This window comes from Callorhinus ursinus, unplaced genomic scaffold, assembly GCF_003265705.2.
Source record: "Callorhinus ursinus isolate GAN/ISIS: 27379988/994484 unplaced genomic scaffold, GSC_fseal_2.0 scaffold5, whole genome shotgun sequence".
Taxonomy (NCBI): domain Eukaryota; kingdom Metazoa; phylum Chordata; class Mammalia; order Carnivora; family Otariidae; genus Callorhinus; species Callorhinus ursinus.
Genome location: NW_027397067.1, coordinates 21,161,674 through 21,184,667, shown reverse-complemented (window position 1 = coordinate 21,184,667; position 22,994 = coordinate 21,161,674). Strand labels below are relative to the sequence as shown.

Here is a 22,994-nt window from a genome sequence, read left to right as displayed (position 1 = left end):
AACACTGCTTCCACAGTGAAAATCGTGGAGGTCATTTGTTAAAAGCTTACTGAGATTGGATGGGTAGTGTTTTTCCATACATGCTCGTGAGTAAAACCATGAGAATTGTGGTGCCAAGAGAAATAGCGAAAAGGAATGTTCATAGGTATCATCCGAGAAGGGTTTTGGTGTTGAGGTTTTTGCTTCACTCACTGTCCTTTTGTACCTCCTGCAATGCCCTGGCTCCCTTTCTCACCATTAGAACGCCTAGGCCTTTCTCAAGGCCAGCTCAGTACCTCCCTGTCCCAGCCAGCAGAGTGTTTTTTCTTGGACCTTACAATACATGGGAGTGTGAGTCAGTAATAGAATACCTTTACCAAGTTTACTTGTTGCTGTTTTCCCCATGTACAGATGTATCGCCCTCTTGTTTTCTTCTTGAGAGTTCTTGAGAGCAACATTCCTCCTTGTGCTTCTTGAGCGCCTAGCCGGACACATAATGAATGAATGACTCTGAGATGACATTGACATTGACAATGACAATGACCTTGAGATAAGGGGAGAGTCAGGCACGGAGATGCATGCAGTCCATATCTTGCACCTTCTTCCTCCTGACCTGTGCTTATGTGATTACTGGAAGAATGGCTTCTTTGATGAGGAGACCCTTGCCATAACATCTTTGTGAAAAGTAGGAGTGTATAACCCTGTGTACAAATCATCCCAGCTCTGCCATTTGCTAAGCTGCTCAACTGCCCTGCGCTGGAGATGCTAATAATTATCCCCATTTAACAGAAAAGGTAATTAAGCCATGAGAGGTAACTTCTTAAGGTCCCACAACTAACCAAGTGGTAGAGCTTGGACATGGATTACATGCATACAGCTTCTCTGCTCGATTGCCTCTCATAGTCTGTTTTGATGATTAAATCATGGCCAGCAATTGCTTGGTGCATAGTAAATGCTAAACAAATAACTAAATACAGACTATACTTATTATCAGCCCCAAATTGTGCCCACGGTACAGGACCTTGGGACTTGGCTACATTGCTCCCACAGCAGGAAACTCAGGCATTAGCTTTCAGATTGTTCCCTCCTGTGTGACCTCTTGAATATAATGTGCAATTGGTGCAGCCTCCCTCAACTGATACAGTGTTTCTTCATCCTACTTCCACGTGACTCTAAAAAAAATTCATTCCTCTGCCCTCTTGGATCAGAGTTGTGACCAGAAGAAATGCTTGTAGGGAGACTGAGCATCGCAGATTTCACGGAGGGAACGCTGGGCAGTTTGATGGGTATGTGACAATGGTAAAATGATCGGTGTTTCCTTAGCCCACCTTCTTCTTTGTCCTTTCTTCATGAACCTGTAACTCTCTGGCATTTTTCTGAAGTCCTTGACCTTCTTCTACTGTCTTGCCCTTCCATCCGATTTTTCCAATCCAGAAAGGAAGAAAAGCGCCACTACAGAAAGTAAAGGAGGGTGAAGGTGACTTTGGAAGCCTGTGAGGCAGAAGGAAGGGGGAAGTAGCAGAGAATTGAAACTCAAAGAAAGACTTTTAAATGCTGACTTAATCTTTTAGGCTGCATTTTTTTTTCTTTTGCTAAGCAGTTATTAAGCACCGTGTGCTTAAGCGACTACATCATTTCCCCAGTGTCTTTGTTAGTCTCTTTGTTTAGTTCTCATAGAATTTAAACCTCTATTACTCTGTTCTTTGCGTATTTAAATATTATTTTGATTTTACTAATGATGACCAGTGTGAACACACTGACTCTCTTACGGTATATCCTTTTATTTTCTTATTGGAAGGAATCCAGCAAGCGTGAGCCAGTAATTGTCCTCCTTCGTTAGGGTCAATAATGTTCCCTGATTTTTTTTTTTTAAGTATATTTTAAGACCTTCGGTGATAGCAGCTAGAATTAGCCGAGGGAGGGAGCCTCAGGAGTGGCAGGATGTGAGAAAGGAAACCACCGAGGGGAGGTGTGCTCAGGAAGGCGAGCTGCCGGGGAGAGAAGGCTGGGAGGGAGAGGGCGGAGGGCGAGGGCGGAGCATCGAAGCCGCTGCCGCAGGGGTGGAGGGAACTGGAGACTCCACAGGGAGGCGGGAACATCCTCTGTTTAGGGAGCATTGCTTCTGCAGGCCTCATGCGAGGCCAGGACCTGTGGGTCAGATGTAGCTGGGCGGATTTGGAAACATTCAGCTTAGTGGTGGGGCACTGCCTCTTCCCAGGGCTGTCTGTCATGGTTGAGCTATTGCAGCACAGACTTCACATTGGCCAACCCAAAACAGAGACTGGGAGGAGCCCCTTACAACACCTGTAGCTTCCCCATGGTGCGGGATCACTCTTGAAACTGAAGGCTGTCTGCAGAAACCCAGGGCTAGCAGATTGTAGTTCATGGTGCTGCTGAAATGCAACGTCTGCTTAAAGAGTCTGGGCCCAATGAGGTAGGCTTGTTTGCTTTTGAAATGTGAACCTTTACAAATACTTAACTTTTAAACAAGGTAAAAAAAATTGAGCCCTTTCATTAGAAGTTACACGTGCATATTAACCAAACAATGTTCATCATCAGTAACTTGTCAAATTTCTGATTGAAGTCAAAGTTCTTTTATTGGTGGTAAATTGATCAGGCACTTTATCATCAGCTTTTTTTTTTTTTTTTTTTCATTTCTTGTTTTAGTTGCTGATATGTGTTCAAGATGAGTGGGATGGGAGAAAACACCTCTGACCCATCCAGGGCAGAGACAAGGAAGCGCAAGGAATGCCCTGACCAGCTTGGACCCAGGTTAGATTCTTGCTGAGAAACAGAATCAGTACTGCCCATGAAAACCACATGCATGAAGCATTGACTTGACACCTAATTGAAATACTGTGTTTGTTTTTCCTCCTTAAGCGTTAAACCTTTGAATGTGTATTATTTAGCTCACATTTTGGTTATGCTGATTAGTTGCAGATTTTATTATTGTTTACAAGAAGACTGAAAGCTACATACTTTTTCTGATGGCCCCTGTGTACTTGACTATTAAAGCAGGCTTATATAATTTTGAGTCTTCCACATTTTCTTTTCTGTTAGATCACAGGATGTGATAAAGACAAGAAGACCCCATAGTAGAATTTGCTGTTAATTTTACACTAAGTTTTATTTTTACTTATTTATTTTTTTGAGTTGGTAACAAAGATTGTGGCCCTTCAGTGAGTAAAACAAGTAATTTAAAGCAAGTTCCATGTCATATATTATAGATGGAACTGTGAGTTCTAATCTCCATGCAGGGTAATTTAGCATTCTCTAGTAAAATTATAAATGGGTATCCTCTTTGAACTAGCAGTCCACTTTTAGGAATTTTCCAACAGTATGCTTTCACACTGGCAAAATGATAGACACTGAGTTTACTTATTACAGCATTGTTTAATAATTGCAGGAGAGTAGAAAAAACCTCAATGTTTGTAGGGAACTATTTAAACAGCTATGATACCTCCATAACCTGGAATGCAATACAGCTATGAAAAAGAATGAAGATACTTAATGGATTGATATAAAAAGAATCTCTTAAGAACATTGTTACAGAGAAAAACAAGTTTTGAAGCATGTTTATGGAGTACTACTCTTTGTATAAACCATTTGTTTTAGGGTAATTATGAAACAGGAGTTATTAACCCATTTTGGGGGATGAGAACTAGGCTAATAGGTAACAAAGGTAGGAGAGAGACTTCATTCTTTTGATTACTTAAATCATATAAATGATTTTAAAAGTTAAATAAAAGCAGCAGCTTCTATTAACTAGCCAGTAAAAAGATCAGATGGAGAATAACAGGGAAGAGGACTAGGAAAAGGCATTAAGACGGGAAGAAGAGGAGAGAGAGCAAAAATATTTTATGTTCCCTTTTCCCCTTTTAGCTGCCAAACAGAACAAGTCTATTAAATCGCTACTGTGCGCATTCCAGCCCCCAACCCTCAGCTCCAGTATGTGGCCTCTAGATTCCCCGGTACCTCCTGGCTATCCACAACCATCTGTCTGTCAAACTGCCTTTAATGCCTGGAAGTCCCCTCGAGGAGGCAGTTTGATAAAATGGAGACTGTTCCGGTGGAGCGCAGTTCCCTTACCTCGTGCTGCGCCAGCACCCTGGTACGGTGGAGAGCCTGGGAACCCTCTCCTGAACCCTCTCCAGGGCACTCTCGGGCCTTTGTAACACATTAGCTCCCCTTTCTCACCTATTTGCCATGTGTTTATTCATCTTGTGGGGGGGGAGTTGCTGCTGAAGAGAGGTTGAGGGGGGCTGAGAGGTCCAGATGGGGACTTGGCTCTTCCATGCATTCCATCCATGCCCTGCCTTTCCCTGTACTTAATGAAGTAGAAGTTAGGAATAAAATTGAGACTTAGAAAAACCAAATTCAGGTCTCTGCTCTACCAGTGACTCACTGGGTGATCTTGGACAAATTGTGTAACCACTATGAAATGGAGAAATTGTCTTCTATCTCAGCTTTATTAGTTTATGAAAATAAAGCTAATACTTGTAGGCAAATAGATGGAAGTCTATTACAGACTACAAATTCTTAACAATTGGTATTATATACAAATAATTATATATTAAAAATACAGAAAGCTGCTACATTAAACAACTTACATTTCTTACTTATTACACTGTTTGAATGTCATTTAGTGGGCCCTCCACTAAAAAAAAAAAAAAAAGTTGTGCACTGTTATTATCAAAGGGAACTTGCTATTTTGTCGAATTCAAATGTGAAGATCTTGCCAATTTTTATTTTTCCCTCTCTTGCATTAACTTTTTAAAACTTTAGTTGAACTTGGACCATTTGTGTATATTTTGCACGTCATTCAGCTTGGACAGTTAACAAATACCCTAGGTCAGTTTCGCTTTTGTTTCTGGCTGTACTGTGGTTTTTTGCATTATCTAAAAAAATTGTTTGGTTTGATTACCAACATCCTATAGAAGTCTATGAAATTATGGAGATTTACTTTTATCTTTTTATGCTTTACCAAAAATCCCTGCAATTTATTTATTCCTATTATAACTAGGTTAGGTTCCCTTTCTTCTTTTACTAATCTTAAGATTTTATAACATAATCTCCCTTACCTTTCTAAAACCTTCCTCTATGTATTCAACAATAAATTTGATGCCTACTTCTACCAAGTGTTGTATTAAGCACAGTGATGAGCAAATCGTCCTGAGCCTTGTTGTTGTGAAGCTTACTGTCCCATGGGAGACATGATGCACATTGAACAAATGATCACACAAGTAAATCTATAATCATGTACTAGGGTGAGTTTGATTTCAAAAAAACATGCAACACTTAGGGCAAATTGAGTTTTTTCCCCCAAAGTACTTCCATGTTTATGTGAGTAATTTTTGTTTGCTATCTTTGTATGAGAACTTGTTTAACATGCTTACGTTTTTTATAATAGCTTTTTTTCAAATTCATAATAAAAACATGTATCTCCTTTTTAGTCCCAAGAGGAGCACTGAGAAACGTAATCGTGAACAGGAAAATAAATATATTGAAGAACTTGCAGAGCTGATTTTTGCAAATTTTAATGATATAGACAACTTTAACTTCAAACCTGACAAATGTGCAATCTTAAAAGAAACTGTGAAGCAAATTCGTCAGATCAAAGAACAAGGTAAGAGGACTGAATTAATATTTTGGGGACTTGAGCCGGTTTTTGTTTTTTCATGTGTGAGAAGTCCCTTCAGAGTCCCTTTAATCCATTTCTTATGCTTAAATTATTGATGAGGAAATGATGTCACAGTGCAAGATGAATGTAAGTATCACTTGCAGTCGTTTATAAATAGGCTTTATATAAAATTCAGCAATTCCCTAAAGACAGAGGAGACTGAGGTGAGACAGGGTGATGTAACTTTTCATCTAGTAAAACTCAATTAGGTGCCCACTGATTCTCCTCCCCTACCTTGGAATTTTCATTGCTTGCACAGCAAGTGACTGTCATAATTTGCAAGTGAGGAGCCAACTACAGATGGAAACCAGAAGTAAGGAAACGAGCCCCCTCCTGTTTCAGCTAGTCAGCATATTTGATTAAGTCTGAGCCTCAACTGGCCATGCCGCTAGATTAGAATTTCATATCCTGAATGACAAGAGATTTGAAAGGCTCAAGCCTCTAGTACGAATTCTTTTGTGAAGTTGAAACACAGAACATGACAGCTTTCTTCCTGGGGTTTTCTTTTTTTCTGAGATCATTTTCTGCCTCTCCTCTTTGAAGAAAAAAAAAATTTAAGAAAATACTATTTTAAAAAACACATTGGACTTCGTGGTGCCAAAAAAAAAAAAAAATCAGTATTAGGCAAGTATGAACAGTGTCTGGGTGCTTAGGGCCAATATATGCTCTTAAAGTATTCATACGCTGCTTTCCTTCAGGGCCGGGGAGATTATTATCTCTTGTAATCTGTTTTTGAGTGTATCCTCTAGAGTTCTTTTTTTTTTTTTAATCTACCTTTTATGTGATATTCAAAAGAGGCAGATTTTAGAAAAATAATGTCTTTGTCTGTGTAGGTATATGACCTGAAACTTCCCATTCGTCATAAAGTCCTAGCTGCCTATTTGTATATCATCATCATAGCATTTTTCATTTTTATACATTTACTATTAAGCTAAGTTTTATATAAAAGTTTTACAAATGTAGTTCTGTCTTCTAAGAAGTTAAAAATATATGCCTAACATACACAACACAGTTTCTAATACAAGCCCACTCTGAAAATCAGTCTTTATTTCCTGGTTTCTCAACCAAAATTCTATAACTCGGCACTTAATATTCCATGAGTTTCTTCTCTCAGTGCCTGCCTCGGTTTCCCTTCATCTCTTTCTTCTTCCATCTTTTCCCTTTGAGATCCACTAGTTATCAAAAACTCAGTTTAATCTCAATTTTGTATCTTCATTTTTTGGGTATCAGCAAATGGATAGAATAACATTCCTAGAGCTCTTAGGAGAAATAATTGGTTAAAGTTTCATAGTGCTTTGAAGCTGCTGTATCTCTAGTTGCTGATATTATGGTGGAGAAATCAAGCTGCTTGTTTCAGGTTTCTGAAGATTTTGAATGATACAATTTTGTGAACTTTGCATGTTAGGACTTTCACACTTTAAAACAGTTATGTATTTTTTTTACTATCAAGGTCTTGCACAAGGTTTTAAAAGTTTTGCAAAACCTTGGTAATTCCCCTTTCCAACCATAAAACACGTTAAGATGTGTCATGCTGGGACTCTGCCATACTTTTACTGTAGGTTTAATCATAAGGCTGCATACCACAACCACCCAAGAAGCAGCAGCAATAAACACCCTGTCATGTCTTATTCTTATAATGTTCCTGTTAATTTGAAAAATAATGTGTTTTGTAAAGGGAAGCAGAAATTAAAAACCAAATGAAAAACACAGATACACTTTCATGTTCTAATCTAATATTTAAAAAATATTTTTTGTTTAACAAATTGTTTTTTAGAAAACAGCAGGACTTCAGAATTAAATCAGACAGAAGCCTTGGTATGAATCCTGGGTCTGCCACTGACAAGCTCTTTGAACCTGGGCAAATTATTTTCTCTCTCTGAAACTCTGTTTCCTCATATAGAATTTAGCAGTCACAATATTGAGGTTGTGCAGTTGTTGAAATCATGAGCTGTATAAATGCACTCAGCAAATACCTGTCACAGTGAAGGTTTGGTAGGTATTCAGTAAATACCTTTTTCACATTAAGCAGGAAGTCGCCTTCTTCACATATGCTAGGGTCTTCAGTGAGCTCTTCCTTCAGATGGAGAATGGGAAATAAAAATGGTGGGGAAGTAGGTTATGAATATTCTTTCCTATAGGGTCATTTGAAGAACGTAAGATTTTCTGAGGCCCAAGAACTCTGCATAGCCTTTGCACACCACTCCCCGGCCAGCTGTCGAGGCCAGCGTGGTTTGTCTCCACAGTGGAGAGCCAGCTGAGGTTCAAGAGCAATGCATAAGTCAGACCTGAGCCCTTCTCTCGCATTCTTTGTGCCCAAAAGATCCCCCTTTGAATCAGTATAAATAAAGCCCATCCATCATCTTTCCCGCGTTTCCAAACTTCATTTCTCTTTCAGTTGCAAGTCTCAGATTGAATAAAATCATAATTGTGCTACAGAAGGTAGACTGGATTGCATGGGGAGCCACGGTAAAGAATCCACATCGGGAAAGCCAGGCTTGTATTTAAGGTGCCCTCCAGTGTCAAAATCTCAGGGAGATGAGCCAGGCATGCTGGGCTTTTTCTCGCGAGTCTACTCTGTCATCAGCTGTTCCTCAAGTTCCCATCCACTTTATAAATAGAAGAGAGAAGAAAGGGTATTTTAAAATGGCCTAAACGATGGGAATTTGGAGGGAGAATTGCCAGCTATTTAAATAAGTCAGCATTCTCCTGTATATAGCATGTTATGAGACACATGTCTGACAGACGCCAGCCCTCTGACAGCATGCACGCTGCAGTGGACCTTGCAGGAGCAAAGCAGATAGACACGGTGTGGACTTAAGCCCTTACACCAGCTTTGTGATAGTGAAGTATGATGTTTTGTCCTATTTGAGATGATGCTGATAATGTTTAAAACTTCTGGCTCCTATAACATACAATAATAGTCCATAAATAGTAAATAACCTTTTTTTCATAATTAGGGAGGCTAATATTGCTTTTGTTCCACAGAGGAATAATAAGTAGTATGAAAAATACAAATGATTTAATTGGGAATTATTGTGTCCAACTTTATACTCCTTAGCTGGAAACTTAAATAAAAATTTCTATGGAAAACACCTAGTAATTCCTATGCTCTTAAAAAATAAAATTGAGGGGTGCCTGGGTGGCTCAGTCGGTTAAGTGGCTGCCTTCGGCTCAGGTAATGATCCAGGGGTCCTGGGATTGAGTCCCATATACGGCTCTGTGCTCAGTGGGGAGTCTGCTTCTCCCTCTGCTGCTACCCCCTGCTTGTGCTCTCTCTCTCAAATAAATAAATAAAACCTTAAAAAAAAAAAGAAACGGGCTATCTAAAAGACCATTCTGGTTTCTCATTGTGATTACTCTAATGATGCAGTTTTGATTTTAGTGCTATTTTGAGAACATTGGGATTCCAGATTGCTTTGTACTTGTGAATTTCCCCTAAAACTGAAAATAACATTTAAAAAAGTTAAGTATTTTAAGTGAAGGTGAGGGCCTGTGGTATGCTAGAGTCAGCTCCTATAAACCAATGAAAGCCAGTTTTTCAGTTTCAGGAATTTTGTAAGCCAACTGATGAGCACAGCCATTATTAAAAATTATACAGATGTAAAAAAAAATTACACACACTTTAAATTATATTTTAAAAAAGCAAGGAAGACTAAAATTTATCATTTTCTAATTATCCTACTGCATTTTGCCATTATCTATGCACTAGAGGCTCTTGGCATCTTGTATCATCTACATAATAGAAATACTATGAAGTGGTGGCTACTCTGCATCTCTTCCCAAGTCCACATTCAATAATGTCACCATGCCTGATTTCAAATACAACAATATTGACCCCCTGGAAATCTAGTAAACTACAAATCAAAGCTTGATTTATTGTTTTGTTGGCTGTCATTTTAGATTTAAAAAGTAAGAGAGATTTGGGGGAAAAAATTAAGGAGAAAATGTTAATGATTACCATCTGACTTTTTTTTTAACCATCTGACATTTTAACATTAAGTAGCCATTATGTGCATATACAAAAGATAATATCCAGTTCAGCAAAAAAAGTCACTCACAGCTCGACAGTTGCATTTCTGCATTCAGCATCTTTGTCTTATTAACTTAAATGAAAATTTCAACCAGTATTCATATTGGAACTGTTTTTCATCCATTGTAATCATAGGTTGGTTGCAATCCAAGAATTTGGCAAACATTCACAGAAGCATTCTGTAAGAATCAGTTGACTATATGGAATTGACAGTAAAGGGTGTTGTATTATCATTTATAGATTATATGCTACACATCCTTTATACTAGTAAAATTTGTAGTAAACATGATGCTTACTATTTTTTCCCCAAAGAGCTGGGTTTTTAAGTATTTCCCAGTATACCACTTGTAGCCATGGCGGTGGGCAGGTTGTATTATAGGTGTAGGTGAATCAGATTCATAAACTAACAGGATTATTTAAGAATTCAAGAAAATAGTAATGGAAACAACCTAATCTTAGCCCATAAAAGTTCATGTGGAGCCTATTAAAATTATGTTTTTCCTTCCTGTTCTTTTTAAATGCATGACGTTCTTGTGGTGGAAATTGTCATTCAAAGCTGCAGCCTGAGCTTGAGCTATTAGCTGTCGTGAAGCAAAGTAAGCAGAGGGCTCTGATAACAGATGTCTTTCAGGGATAGGATTTCTATAAACCAGGCTTTTAGGGTGATGCTCCTAGGCCTTGGTTATATAGCGTGTGATGAAACCTTAGGGTGATGGCAGAGTCCTCCAGCTCACTGGAAAGGGTAGGTTAGGGAACTCACCATCTCTTGGACATGCCCTTGTAGATACTCACATACTGAAGACAGTGTTTTGGGTTGCCAGTGAGTATTTATGATAGTACAAACTCTTGATTATTTGGAGAACGAGTGGGAGACCGATAATGACATATAATTTTTTTAAACAATGGTCCCCTATTCACTATATAAAGTTTGAATTCCAGTTGTCAACTTTTTTTATTGGATCTTCTTCTAAAAGTGCTGATGATAATTAAATGGCCAAAGTTAGCCAGCCAGATGTCAAAGTGGGCCATCGGAGTAGACTGTGCAGTCAACCCGTGCAAGCCGCAAACCCAGTTGGCAGATTATGTTAAAACAGTCCGTGTAATAAACCCGTTAAGATCATGAGCTTTATCTGAAATCACATGAACCCAGGCTCTCTCCTCCCCAATTATATGACCACATGCAAGTTTCTTAACATCTTTGGGCCTTTACTTCCCAGTCTGTAAAAAGAGGGTAATAATACCCACTACCTAAAGCCCTTTGAAGAATATGTTTGATAATGTTTATATAGGATTTAATCTAGTACTTGGCACATAGACTTACTAACCAGTAGTTATTACTCTTATTATTGCTTTTGACATCTGTACTTGGAATCCTCATCCAAACAGATCTAGGTTTTCTTCCTGAGGACTCAGTACTGATAAGGAAACAAGTAGATTTTGGATATTTGTTAAAATTTTAAGCCTTAGTGTTCTTACAGTATTGATTCTTTTTAATTTTAATATAGAAATAAGTAAATAAAAGCTATCAAATTATGTAGTCAGGCCAAAAAAAATACACATAACAAATGTGTTGGTATGATTATATCTGGATCCTCCCTTCTGACTCTCTTGCTCCTGCTGGACCTTGTTGGCACCTGCTTGTCCCTGTTACCTGAGTGGCATTTTCAAGAATCTTGCTTTAAGGAGAACTAGAGAGGGCAGAGTCTTGGCAGTTTTTATTTCATTCTTACTTACTTCAACACAGGAATGAATCCAGCTGGCCCTAGCTTACTCTTGAAGATCTGAAACTGTTACATGTTTCCATACATCTAGTAATAAAGGAGACTTCATTTCATTGATAATATAATCTGTGATTGGCATTATGTTCTTGGTATTGCAATTTCTAATAAAGATATTTTTCTACTGATGTATGTATAATTCACTTTCATATTTTTATGTGGATTAATGGCTCATATTATTAATGAAATCCTTAAAATTAGCGAGTGGGTGTGGAATGCCTGCTCTCATTCCTTCTTAGGATCCCCCCCTTTTTTTCTTAGGTATATGGAAGGGGTTTTTTTTGTTTGTTTAACAGCTTTCAAATGGAGAGGATTTAAGTAATTTAATGTACCCTAATGCTTTAGGACTTTAACAGTTTTTGACATGAGCTGTAATTTCAAGACTTAAACTAGCTTCCATACTCTACAGAAAATAGACATCCTTTCTTTTCTTGATCGTCTACTGCTATGAAAAATTAATTCTGAGGGGCTCCTGGATGACTCAGTCTGTTAAGCATCCGCCTTCAGCTCAGGTCATGATCCCAGGGTCCTGGGATCGAGCCCTACATCGGGCTCCCTGCTCATCAGGGAGTCTGCTTCTCCCTCTGCCCCTCCTCTCACTCGTTCTCTCAAATAAATAAAGTCTTTAAAAAAAAAAAAGGGAAATTAATTCTGACCCCGCACTGTGTGTGTTGATTTCATTCAAAAGCAAGCATCATTGGGCACCTGGGTGGCTCAGATGGTTAAGCGTCTGCCTTCAGCTCAGGTCATGATCCCAGGGTCCTGGGATCAAGTCCCACATCAGGCTCCCTGCTCCTCGGGAGCCTGCTTCTCCCTCTGCCTCTCTGTCTCTCTCTCTGTCTCTCATGAATAAATAAATAAAATCTTTAAAAAAAAAAAAAAAGCAAGCATCATTTAGTAAATACTATATGCAAGACATACTGTTCTTCACTAGGCAGGAATCCAACAATCACTAAATAACATGATTCTTTCCCTTGGAGCTTTCACTCATATGGGGGGACATCAGCTTGCAGACACTAACTGAGGAACTATAGGGGACAGTGGAAATAAGTATGATGACAAATGCTGGTAAAGATTTATTTATTTGAGAGAGAGAGGGAGTGGGATGGGCACAGATGGAGAGGGAGAGAGAGAGAATCTCAGGCAGACTCCATGCTGAATACAGAGCCTGACATGGCACTCAATCTCATGACCCTAAGATAAGGACCTGAGCTGAAATCAAGAGTTGGATGCTCAACCAACTGAACCACCCATGCACCCCTAGGAATTCCTTCCTTCTTCCCTCTTTCCCACCCTCCCTCCCTCCCTAACTGCCTGCCTGCCTGCCTTCCTTCCTTCCTTTTTAAAGATTTTATTTATTTGTTAGAGAGAGCAAAGGCAGGGGTAGGGAAAGGTGAGAGGGAGAAGGAGAAGCAGACTCCCCGCTGAGCAGGTAGCCTGATGCAGTTTTCCATCCCAGGACCCTGAGATCACGACCTGAGCTGAAGGCAGCCCCTAGAGTTTTCTATGTGTAGTATCATGTCATCTGCAAATAGTGACAGTGTTACTTCTTCCTTACCAACCTGGATGTCTTTTTTCTTGTCTGCTTGCTGTGGCTAGGATTTCCAGTACTACATTGAATAAAAGTGAGAGTGGACATCTTTGTTTTGTTCCTGATATTAGAGGAAAAACTCTCAGCTTTTCACCATTGAATATGATGCTAGCTGTGGGTTTGTCATGTCATGTATGACCTTTATTATGTTGAGCTATGTTTCCTCTATACCTGCATTATTGAGATTTATCATCAGTGGATGTCCAATTTTGTCAAATACTTTTTTTGCATTTTAGACTGATCATATGACTTCTACTCCTTATTTTGTTCATGTGCCGTATCACATTGATTGATTTGCAGATACTGAACCATCCTTGCATCCCTGGAATAAATCCCGCTTAATTGTGGTGAATGATCCTTTTAGTGTATTGTTGAATTTAGTTTGCTGATATTTTGTTGAGGATTTTTGCATCTGTGTTTATCAGTGTTTGGTTTTAGTGTCAAGGCAATGACTGCCTCATAGAATGAATTTGGAAAAATTCCTTCCTCTTCAATTTTTTTGGAATAGTTTGAGATGAATGCTGTTAACTCTTCTTTAAATGTTTGGTAGGATTCATCTGTGAAGTCATCTGATCCTAAACTCTTGTTTATTAGGAGTTTTTTGATTACTGATTGAATTTCATTACTAGTAATCGGTCTGTTCAGATTTTCTATTTCTTTCTGATTCAGCTTTAGAAGATTGTATGTTTCTAGGAATGGATCCATATCTTCTGGGCAGTCTAATTTGTTGGCATATAAATTTTCATAGTAGTCTTTTACAATCTTTTGTATTTCTGTGCTGTCAGTGGTGACTTTTCCTCTTTCATTTCTGATTTTATTTGAACCTTCTTCCACCCTCCCTTTTTTTGATGAGTGTGGCTAAAGGTTTATCAATGTTTATCTTTTCAAAGAAGCATCTCTTAGTTTCATTGATCTTTTCTCTACTATTCTTTTAGTCTTTATTTAACTCATTTCCACTTTGATCTTTATTATTTCCTTTGTTTGTTCTTCCTTTTCTAGTCATTTAGGTGTAAGGTTGGAGCATTTATTTGAGATTTTTCTCATTTCTTGAGGTTGGCCTGTATCTCTTAGAACTGCTCTTGCTGCATCCCAAAGTTTTTGATCCATTTTGTTTTCATTTTCATTTATCTCAAGGCAATTTTTTATTTCCTCTTTGATTTCTTTGTTGACCCATTTTTTCATTTAGTAGAATGTTTAGCCTCCACATATTTACTTCTTTTTTCTTTTGTTTCCCCTCCAGTTTTCTTCTTATAATTGATTTCTAGTTTTTCACTACTATTAAAGATGCTTGATATGACTATAGTCTCCTTAAATTTTTTGACATTTGTTTTGTGACCTAACCTGATTTGTCCTAGAGAATGTTCCTTGTGTAGCTGAAAATAGTGTATCTTCTGCTGTTTTGGGATGCAATGTTCTGTATATATATCTGTTAAGTCCAGCTGGTCTGAAGTGTCATCCAGAGCCTCTGTTAACCTGTTGATTTTCTGTCTGGGTGATCTATCCATTGATGTAAGTGGGATGTTAAAGTCCCCTACTCTGATTATATTCCTGTCAATTTCTCTCTATGCTTGTTAATATTTGTTTTATATTTTTAGGTGTTCCTGTGTTGGGTGCACAGATATTTACAATATCTCATTGAATTGATCATGCCCTTCTTTGTCTCTTGTTACAGTCCTTGTTTTAAAGTCCATTTTGTCTTATATAAATATTGCTACCCCAATTTTTTTTTTTTGCTTCCATTTGGGTGGAATATCTTTTTCCATCCTTTCACTTTCAGTCTACATGTGTCTTTAGGTCTGAAATGAGTCTCTTGGAGGCAGCATTAGAGATGGATTTTCTTTTTTAATCCTTGCAGTCACTCTAGGTCTTTTGATTGGAGCATTTAGTCCATTTAAAGTGATTATTGATAGATATGTGCTTATTGTCATTATATTAATTGTTTCTTAGTTGTTTTTGTAGTTCTTTGTTCCTTTCTTCTGGAAAAGTGAGACTGTAATAGGTGAGAGAGTTAGGGTTGGGGCAGAGGAACCTGAGCAAAGGCACAGGAGCCCTCAAAGGCATAGACTGGGTGTGAAGGCAGACTGTTTAGCTACAGAATAGGCTATTTTGAAGCATTTGGTTGAATTTGAGGCTGAAAAGGGCAGGTCAGAGCCAGATGGGACAGTAAGTAAAGTACCGTAAACAATATTGAAATTTGGAGAAGGTGACAGAAAATGACAGACTCTTAGCAGTCTTTATCAAAGTTGACTTGAAGTTGTCTACCATAGTCTATAGATTCTAGAAATACTGGAAATGGGAAACTTTTTTTTAATACTGCTGACTTAAGGGGTTTGGGGCAGGGGGAAGGCACATAACTAATAAAACAACAATATCAAGAAAAAAATTAAAACATGCTAGAGAACTACAAAATACCTTACTCATCTTTAACAAGAAATATTTTATACATAAACTTTTATTCATTTTTATAAATGGTTGAGGGGCGTAGAAGGAGTAGGAAGGAAGTGAAGAGGGATAAAGACAAGATGGAAAGGTAGTAAGCGAGAGCCACAAAGACATACCAACAGAGAGCCTGACAAAGACAAGGAAGAGCAACATACCCAGAAGCATACATGTTCACGTTTAAACATGAAGATAAATTTTTTTTAAAGATTTTATTTATTTATTTGACAGAGACACAGCGAGAGAGGGAGCACAAGCAGGGGGAGTGAGAGAGGGAGAAGCAGGTTTCCTGCAGAGCAGGGAGCCCGATGCGGGGCTCGATCCCAGGACCCTGGGACCATGACCTGAGCCGAAGGCAGATGCTTAATGACTGAGCCATCCAGGTGCCCCAAAGATACATTTTTAATATAAAATTTTATTTTGTAGTCTTATGTGACATTGTCATGAATGCCTTAAAGCATCGTCTTTTTTTTAAAGATTTATTTATTTGAGAGAGAGGGAGCGTCCGCGCTCATGTGGTGGGAGGTGCAGAGGGAAACAAGCAGACTCCCCGCTGAGCACAGAGTCCAGTGCAGAGCTTGATCCTAGGGCCCTGAGATCATTACCCGAGCTGAAATCGAGTCAGACACTTGACTAACGAACCATCCAGGCGCCCCCAAGCATAGTCTTACTTGACAACTGTGAGCACTTAGATAAGAGCCATTGCCTTTAGCTCCCTAGGTGTCAGCCCTCACCTTCTGCTTAAATCCCACCCCATCCTTAGTGAAGAGTGCCCACACTTGTGTCCTGGCTGCCCAAGCCTTCCCCTGTCCTTGTCAGCAGGAGATGAATCAGTATGCTCCCCACGCCTACCTCTTCTGCTGGGACTGTCCCACACAACAAGCAGCTAAAAGTACTCTCTAAAACCCCCGTGAGGGGGAGCCAGGTTGATACTTCTGCCTTAACTTCAGTGACTGCTCATAGGCCCTGTGACAGAGTCCAGGAGAGGAACCCTCATCGCAGCACACAGGTCCCTCTGATCCGTTTCCAGTCCTGTCATATTCTCCCTTGCTCCAACCCACAAACTCCTTGAACTCATCCCCTCCTCCACAACTGGCACTGGCACAGCCTACACACACACGCACCGTTTCTTGCCTCTGTGTCTTCTGCCTGGAGTGCTTCTCTCCTCTTTCCCCTTAGCTGGTTGACTGTTGCCCACCATTAGTAGTCCAGTAGGGTGGAGTCTTACAACTACTTTAGGTTTGTAAAGCACAGTGAAAGGGAATCTAGGCTGTGATAGAACATCCAGTGGCAAGGTGCCTTCACCAGTACCCCACATCTGGTCTGTTTAGCCCACTACTGTGTTCTTATGTCCCATATCCTCAGGTGTGTATACCCTCAGACTACTACCCTAGACCACTTACTGTTGCTGACCCACATTTGGGGGGATCATTATTCCTACCGCCCCTCCCGATCTGGAGTGCCTCCTGTCCTGTTTCCGTCTATTTCCGCTAGAGTCTTAGTGCTCATTCTTTAAGGTGCGTCTCAAATACTGCTGTCTTAACAAAGAATCTCTTAATCCCCAATCAGTATAGACTCATCTCCTTTGAATCTCCATTATCATTTCTTTCTTCTGATTAGTTTTTATGTGGGCTTTTCCTTTTTCTTTCCCAATTGAATGACAAATTCCTTGATGTCAGAGATCGTATCTACTTATCACCCACACCTGTGGCATTTGTGAGCACAGCGTTTGTTCTTAGTCTGTAAAATAAATGTCTTAAAATTTTCTGATGCCTAGCTTTTATCTAGCTTTGTATAATGGCTTTATACTGGGGGGAAATAGCACCCCAATTTAAGAACCTGAAATTTTTATTCTAATAATTGAGTAAGTACATTCTGTCTCTTGTCCAAGGATGATAAATTATAACCTCTTTTACGGCAGATAGTATTTATAATACTTTAGTTTGTCTCCTGAAAGTGTGTTTGTGTCTCCTCAAGTGCATCTGGTAAACTTTTAACTTTCTTAGGCTCTAATAAGTTTAGTTCTTGAGACCGTCTTAAAATAAGGATGATAAATCTACACAACTTGTCAATTAGAATGTATTTTGAAAAGCCGGGTGGGGGAGTACTTTATAGTTTTTGTAATTTTATTATGATCTTCAATCAATTTGGGATATTTTCCCTGATTTTAAATAGACATATTGTATTAATACCAAATGGAAAGCACACTCACATTTTATATTTAGTGCTGTGCGATACTGGATGTATTGGATTTGAAAGAACTCATATCTAAGACTTTGTCAGATACATTTAAATTTCCATGAGCTACAGTTAACCTCTAATTCATTCTTCTTAGTTTGAAGAATGATATAATTTTTGAGAAATGAATGAAATATTTGGGATGTGGTAGGGAGAAGAGAACAAGAGTTTCCAGTTGCATTATAATTTGCTTATTATATAAGTGTGTCTGTATATATAATTTATTCACTACTAAAGATTAGAAATGGCTTATTACAGTCAGATTTGTGTGTAGTGACTACATTGGAATAAATAAAAGATACAGAGCACGAATACCAGTCTTTGGTAATTGTTGTCATTCTCTGGTGGGTTTAGGTTTAAAGTACATTTTTCTTAGTTTTTTTTGTTTTCTTTTTTTTTTTTAAACAAATGAGTAAGAACAAGCCTATTTTCCCAAACTGTATTACTAGTAGAATGAGGAAGAGGGAAATGTGACTGTTTTTGTGTACATTAGGTTAAGATAATTTTCAGACTAAAATGGATTATACAGTAATAAATTATTGGACATGCAACTATTGTAATTGGTCTTTCTAAGGAGACTTTTTTCTGGGTTGATGAGGGTATTTTGGTTGTGTGTGTGTGTTTTGGTGCTAAGAAAAAAACACATAAATTTACCCTCCTAGCAATTATTAAGTGTACATTATTGTATTAACTGTATGCACCCTGTTGTACAAGAGGCCTCTAGAGCTTTTTCCTCTTGCATGGTGGAAACTCTGTACCCATTGAATAACTTGCCATTTCCCCCCGACCAACCTGGGAACCACCCTCCACTTTTTGTTTCTATGACTTTGACTATTTTAGATGCCTACCATAAGTGGAATCATGAAGTATTTGTGTCTTGTGATTGGCTTATTTTACTTAGCATAATTGGACTCAAGGTTCATCTCTGTTGTCGTGCATGTCAGGATTTTTTTTTCTTTTTAAAGGCTAAATAGGGGCGCCTGGGTGGCTCAGGCCTTCAGCATCTGCCTTCGACTCAGGTCATGGTCCCAGGGTCCTGGGATCGAGTCCCACATGGGGATCAGGCTCCCTGCTCGGTGGGAAGCCTGCTTCTCCCTCTCCCACTCCCCCTGCTTGTGTTCCCTCTCGTGCTGTGTCTTTCTCTGTCAAATAAATGAATAAAATCTTTAAAAATAAATAAATAAATAGGGGCACCTGGGTGGCTCAGTCGTTAAGCGTCTGCCTTCGTCTCAGGTCATGATCTCAGCATCCTGGGATCAAGCCCCGCATTGGGCTCCCTGCTTGGCGGGAAGCCTGCTTCTCCCTCTCCCACTCCCCCTGCTTGTGTTCCCTCTTCTGCTGTGTCTCTCTCTCTGTCAAGTAAATAAAAAATAAAATCTTTAATAAATAAATAAATAAAAGCTAAATAATATTCCATTATATGTATATACCAAATTTTCTTTATCCATTCATCCATCAGTGGACATTAAAGTTGTTTTCACATCTTGTTATTGTGAACAATGCCTCAATGAATGTGTGTATGCAAATATCTCTTCAAGACTTTGTTTTCAATGCTTTTGGCTAAATATCCAGAAGTGGGATTGCTGTGTCATATGGTAGTTCTGTTTTTAATTGTTTGAGGAGCCTTCATATACTCCATCATATGTTTTCCATAGCATTTGCACCATTTTGCAATCCCACCAACAATGCACCAGGGTTCCAGTTTTTCCATATCCTTGCCAACACTTGTTATTTTCTGTTTTTTGATAGTGGCCATCCTTACAGGTGTGTGGGGATAATACCTCATTGTGGTTTTCATTTACATTTTCCTAATGATTAATTATGTTAAGTATCTTTTCCAAGGAAGTATTTTGAAAACAATAAGTAACTAATACTATATTGAAGCATTAAATGCCCTCTGTGGTCAAATATCTTAGTATCATATATTGCTGAATATTGAGGGCACCAAACATGACCTTAAGCTAAGAAGAGAGGAGGAGGTTCTGAGGAGCAGGAAGGATCTGAGGTCAGTAGGAAAATGAGAGAAAATCCCAATGACGTTAACATTTCTCTCTTAGATATTCTTCCTCATTTCAGCCATTTCTCATGTTCTCCTAAAGGATGTTTCTCTCCCTGAAGCCTTTTACTACATTAGACTTCTTTATGTAGGTTACAGGGAAGGAAGGAGTACAACCTTCATAGATCATACTGTTTATATCTAGTTTGGGGGTGGGCAAATAGAGGCACTCATGTATGTCACTTCCCAGTTCCTTTATTACTGTTGTTCAGTCTGAGATACTTTATTTCATTTCTACTTAGAAAATGTTAGCTTTTTGCTAATTACTGGGTCATTTACCTGTGGTCATAAGTGCAATAGTCCATTTTCTTTTTTATCTTCTCTCATCTTTTCTGTTACCCTCGATATTTTTAAGGTAATAATTCTAGGAAAACAATGATCATGTTCTTCATCTCAGCTTTGTTGGTAAGAAGTGGAGACCTTTACAAGTTTATGCTTTGCTATCAGCACAAAGTCCAGTAAAAATTGGCCTCCTGCAGTTTTGAACCTTAGATTGTTAGTCCGGTTATTACTCTAGACTTGGTCTTATCAGCATATCAGATCTCAAATCCTGTTTTGTTTTCTAAGAATGCAACAGTGAAGGATAATTCAAAGAATATAAGAATTGCAGATCTGTTTATAATACATACTAAAGATTGGAGGTACACCTCCGTGGCTCAGTCAGTTAAGTGACTGTCTCTTGATCTCAGCTCAGGTCTTGATCTCAGGGTTGTGAATTCAAGCCACGCATTGGGGAAGAAAAAAAAAAAAGAGTGGATACCAGTTAACTTTAACCTGAGAATTTATTTTAATTTGACCTTTTTTTATTGTGGTAAAATATATATAACGTAAAATGTATCATTTTTAAGTGTTTAGTTGAGTGACATTAAGTATACCTTCACAGTGTTGTGCAACTATCATCAATGTCCATTTCCAGAACTTTGTTATCATCCCAAACAAATCCTCTGTTAGATAAGAAGTACTCACCCCTCCTCCCACCAGCCCCAGAGACCACTATTCTACTTTCTGTCTCTGAATTAGGCTATTCTCGGCACCTCATATACATGGAATGATAATAGTGTTTATTTTTTGTGATTGGCTTATTTCACTTAGCATCATGTTTTCAAGGTTCATCCATGTTCATGTAGATACATATATATTTATATCAGCATTTCCTTCCTTCTTAAGGCTGAATAGTATTCCACTGCATATATATACCATATTTTGTTTATCCATTTATCCATTGATGGATATCTGGGTTGTTTCTACCTTTTCACTGTTGTAAATCATGCTGTTATGAACATTGGTGTACAAATACCTGTTTAAATCCCTGCTTTTAAAATAAATAAATAAATAAATAAATAAATAAATAAATAAATAAATCCCTGCTTTTATTTTGGGAGAATATATACACAGAAGTGGTTTTGCTGGATCATGTAGTAATTCTATGTTTAATTTTTTGAGGAACCATTATTCTATTTTCTATGGTGGCTGTAATTTGACGCTTTAAAATAGTTTGCTAAAGTTTAGATTGAAAATTCACCAAGGGCCGAAGTACCCCATTCTCTTACTTAGAAATCTTAAAGTATTATTTTGTCTCCTAAGTGGACTCTACATACCTCCCCCTTTTCTGTTATATCAAGGGACAGTTCAAAGGCCAGTGGTGGTTGTCATTACCGCCATAGGCATAAGATAGAGCAGTGAGGTGAAAATTACCCTCCCAGCTCCCAGTTGTGAAACTTGGTTAAAGGTGGTCAAAAAACAAGCAAAAAAACACCATAGTTTTGGGAGTCAGAAAATACTTGGTGAGTAGCCTTCTTTTTTACTAAGTCCCAGAATACAGCAACGCATTAGGTGACATGGCTACTGCCATTGTGGAACTTAGAATCTAGTAATAGGAAGGATGGGCCATGGATAGAAGTATGTAGCAGTACAAAATATATCTCTAATGTAAGGCCACTGTGCTCTGGGAAGTATATATTCCTGCCCGGGGTTCATGGAAGGTCCTCACTGACATTTCACCTATGGGCCAGGGCCCATAACATTGAGTTCTTAAAATGTTTATGTGCTAACAGTGATAAATGTGTACAGTTTATAAACAAATGCATATTTTGTATACATTGTATATACCTATTAAAAAATACTGGTAGAATGAGTTATCAAAGAAGTTTATTCTAGAGAATCCTTACCTAGTTGGCTTTCAGTGGATGCAATTAGCCCTACACCTAACAGAGGAGTGAATAGAGAGACATCAGGACGTGGCCTGGGACTCAGAAAGATCTAAGGCTCCAAAGCCTTTTGATGATGGTTTCCTTCTCCACACTACACTGTTCCACCTTTCTTCGTCCCTTATTGCTAAGTCTCTTATAATTTATACTGTATGGTCACTAAAATCTGGCCTGTTCTCATCCAACAGTGCTCCCTGGAATACGAGCAGTGACTTCCCGTTCACCACATCGGCAGGCCTCCTCTCCTCCCTAACCTGCTTAGCTTCTCTGGTAGCTCTGTGTCTGTTAATCATCCTTCCTCAAAACACTTCTGCTTTGGGCGCATACTCTATCCATACCCGGTCACTGTCTTCTCTTCCTTATCTAACCCAGGGTCATCTTTTGTCCCCAACTGAAATCCCTTCCTTAATCAGTTTTAGCTCTTTCCAACTTTGTTTGCTACCAACATCCATTTCCTAAAAATATATGGATATGTAACCACTGTTCTTAGAACTTTGTGTCTCCCCTATAGAGATGAAAGTAAAATGTCCTCACCTGGCATTTAAGGTACCATCTGTCCAAACATTCTTCTAGGCAGAGCCTGAAGCCTTAGTTACTCGTTAACCTGTAGCCGCACAGCTTGTGGGCCATCGTTAGATAAAATAGATATTTCATTTTGGCTTGTCGTATAGTAGTTTAAGCTTTTAAAAAAAAACTCCCTGCTACCATTTAAATTCTTTGATGGAAGAACCATAGCTTATTCATTTTTATATCCTTTCCGTAATGCCTTGCACATAAGAGCTACTTAATAAGTTTATGTAAATAATGGACAAAATTAGGGTTTAGAGGAAATGTGAAAGCAACAAAAAATTCAGTGTTTTCTTCAGCTACTTCAAGAAGGTATGACTAGAATGATGGGGGGTGTGATGAACGATAGAAGGCATTTAAGGACCATCATTAACTACTGTGTGAGTTTGAAATAGCAGCATGTAAAATAAATTTCAACGGTGTAGTCTG

The 22,994-nt window shown here is 38.6% G+C and overlaps 1 protein-coding gene across 8 annotated transcripts in view; it reads left to right on the top strand.

Annotated features, from left to right (window-relative positions):
* NCOA2 (nuclear receptor coactivator 2) overlaps positions 1-22,994 on the top strand; it is a 286,892-nt gene that overhangs the window by 177,689 nt on the left and 86,209 nt on the right. For 5 of the 8 annotated variants that reach the window (XM_073892872.1, XM_073892874.1, XM_025870705.2 and 2 more), the window contains exons 3-4: positions 2,647-2,751; positions 5,433-5,605. In XM_073892872.1, coding sequence (XP_073748973.1) covers positions 2,666-2,751; positions 5,433-5,605 — 259 coding nt within the window. In that variant the 5' untranslated portion in view covers positions 2,647-2,665. Of the gene's footprint in view, positions 1-1,179; positions 1,266-2,258; positions 2,414-2,646; positions 2,752-5,432; positions 5,606-22,994 lie in introns of those variants that run through there. The other 3 variants (XM_025870708.2, XM_025870704.2, XM_073892875.1) reach the window with 3 other exon arrangements.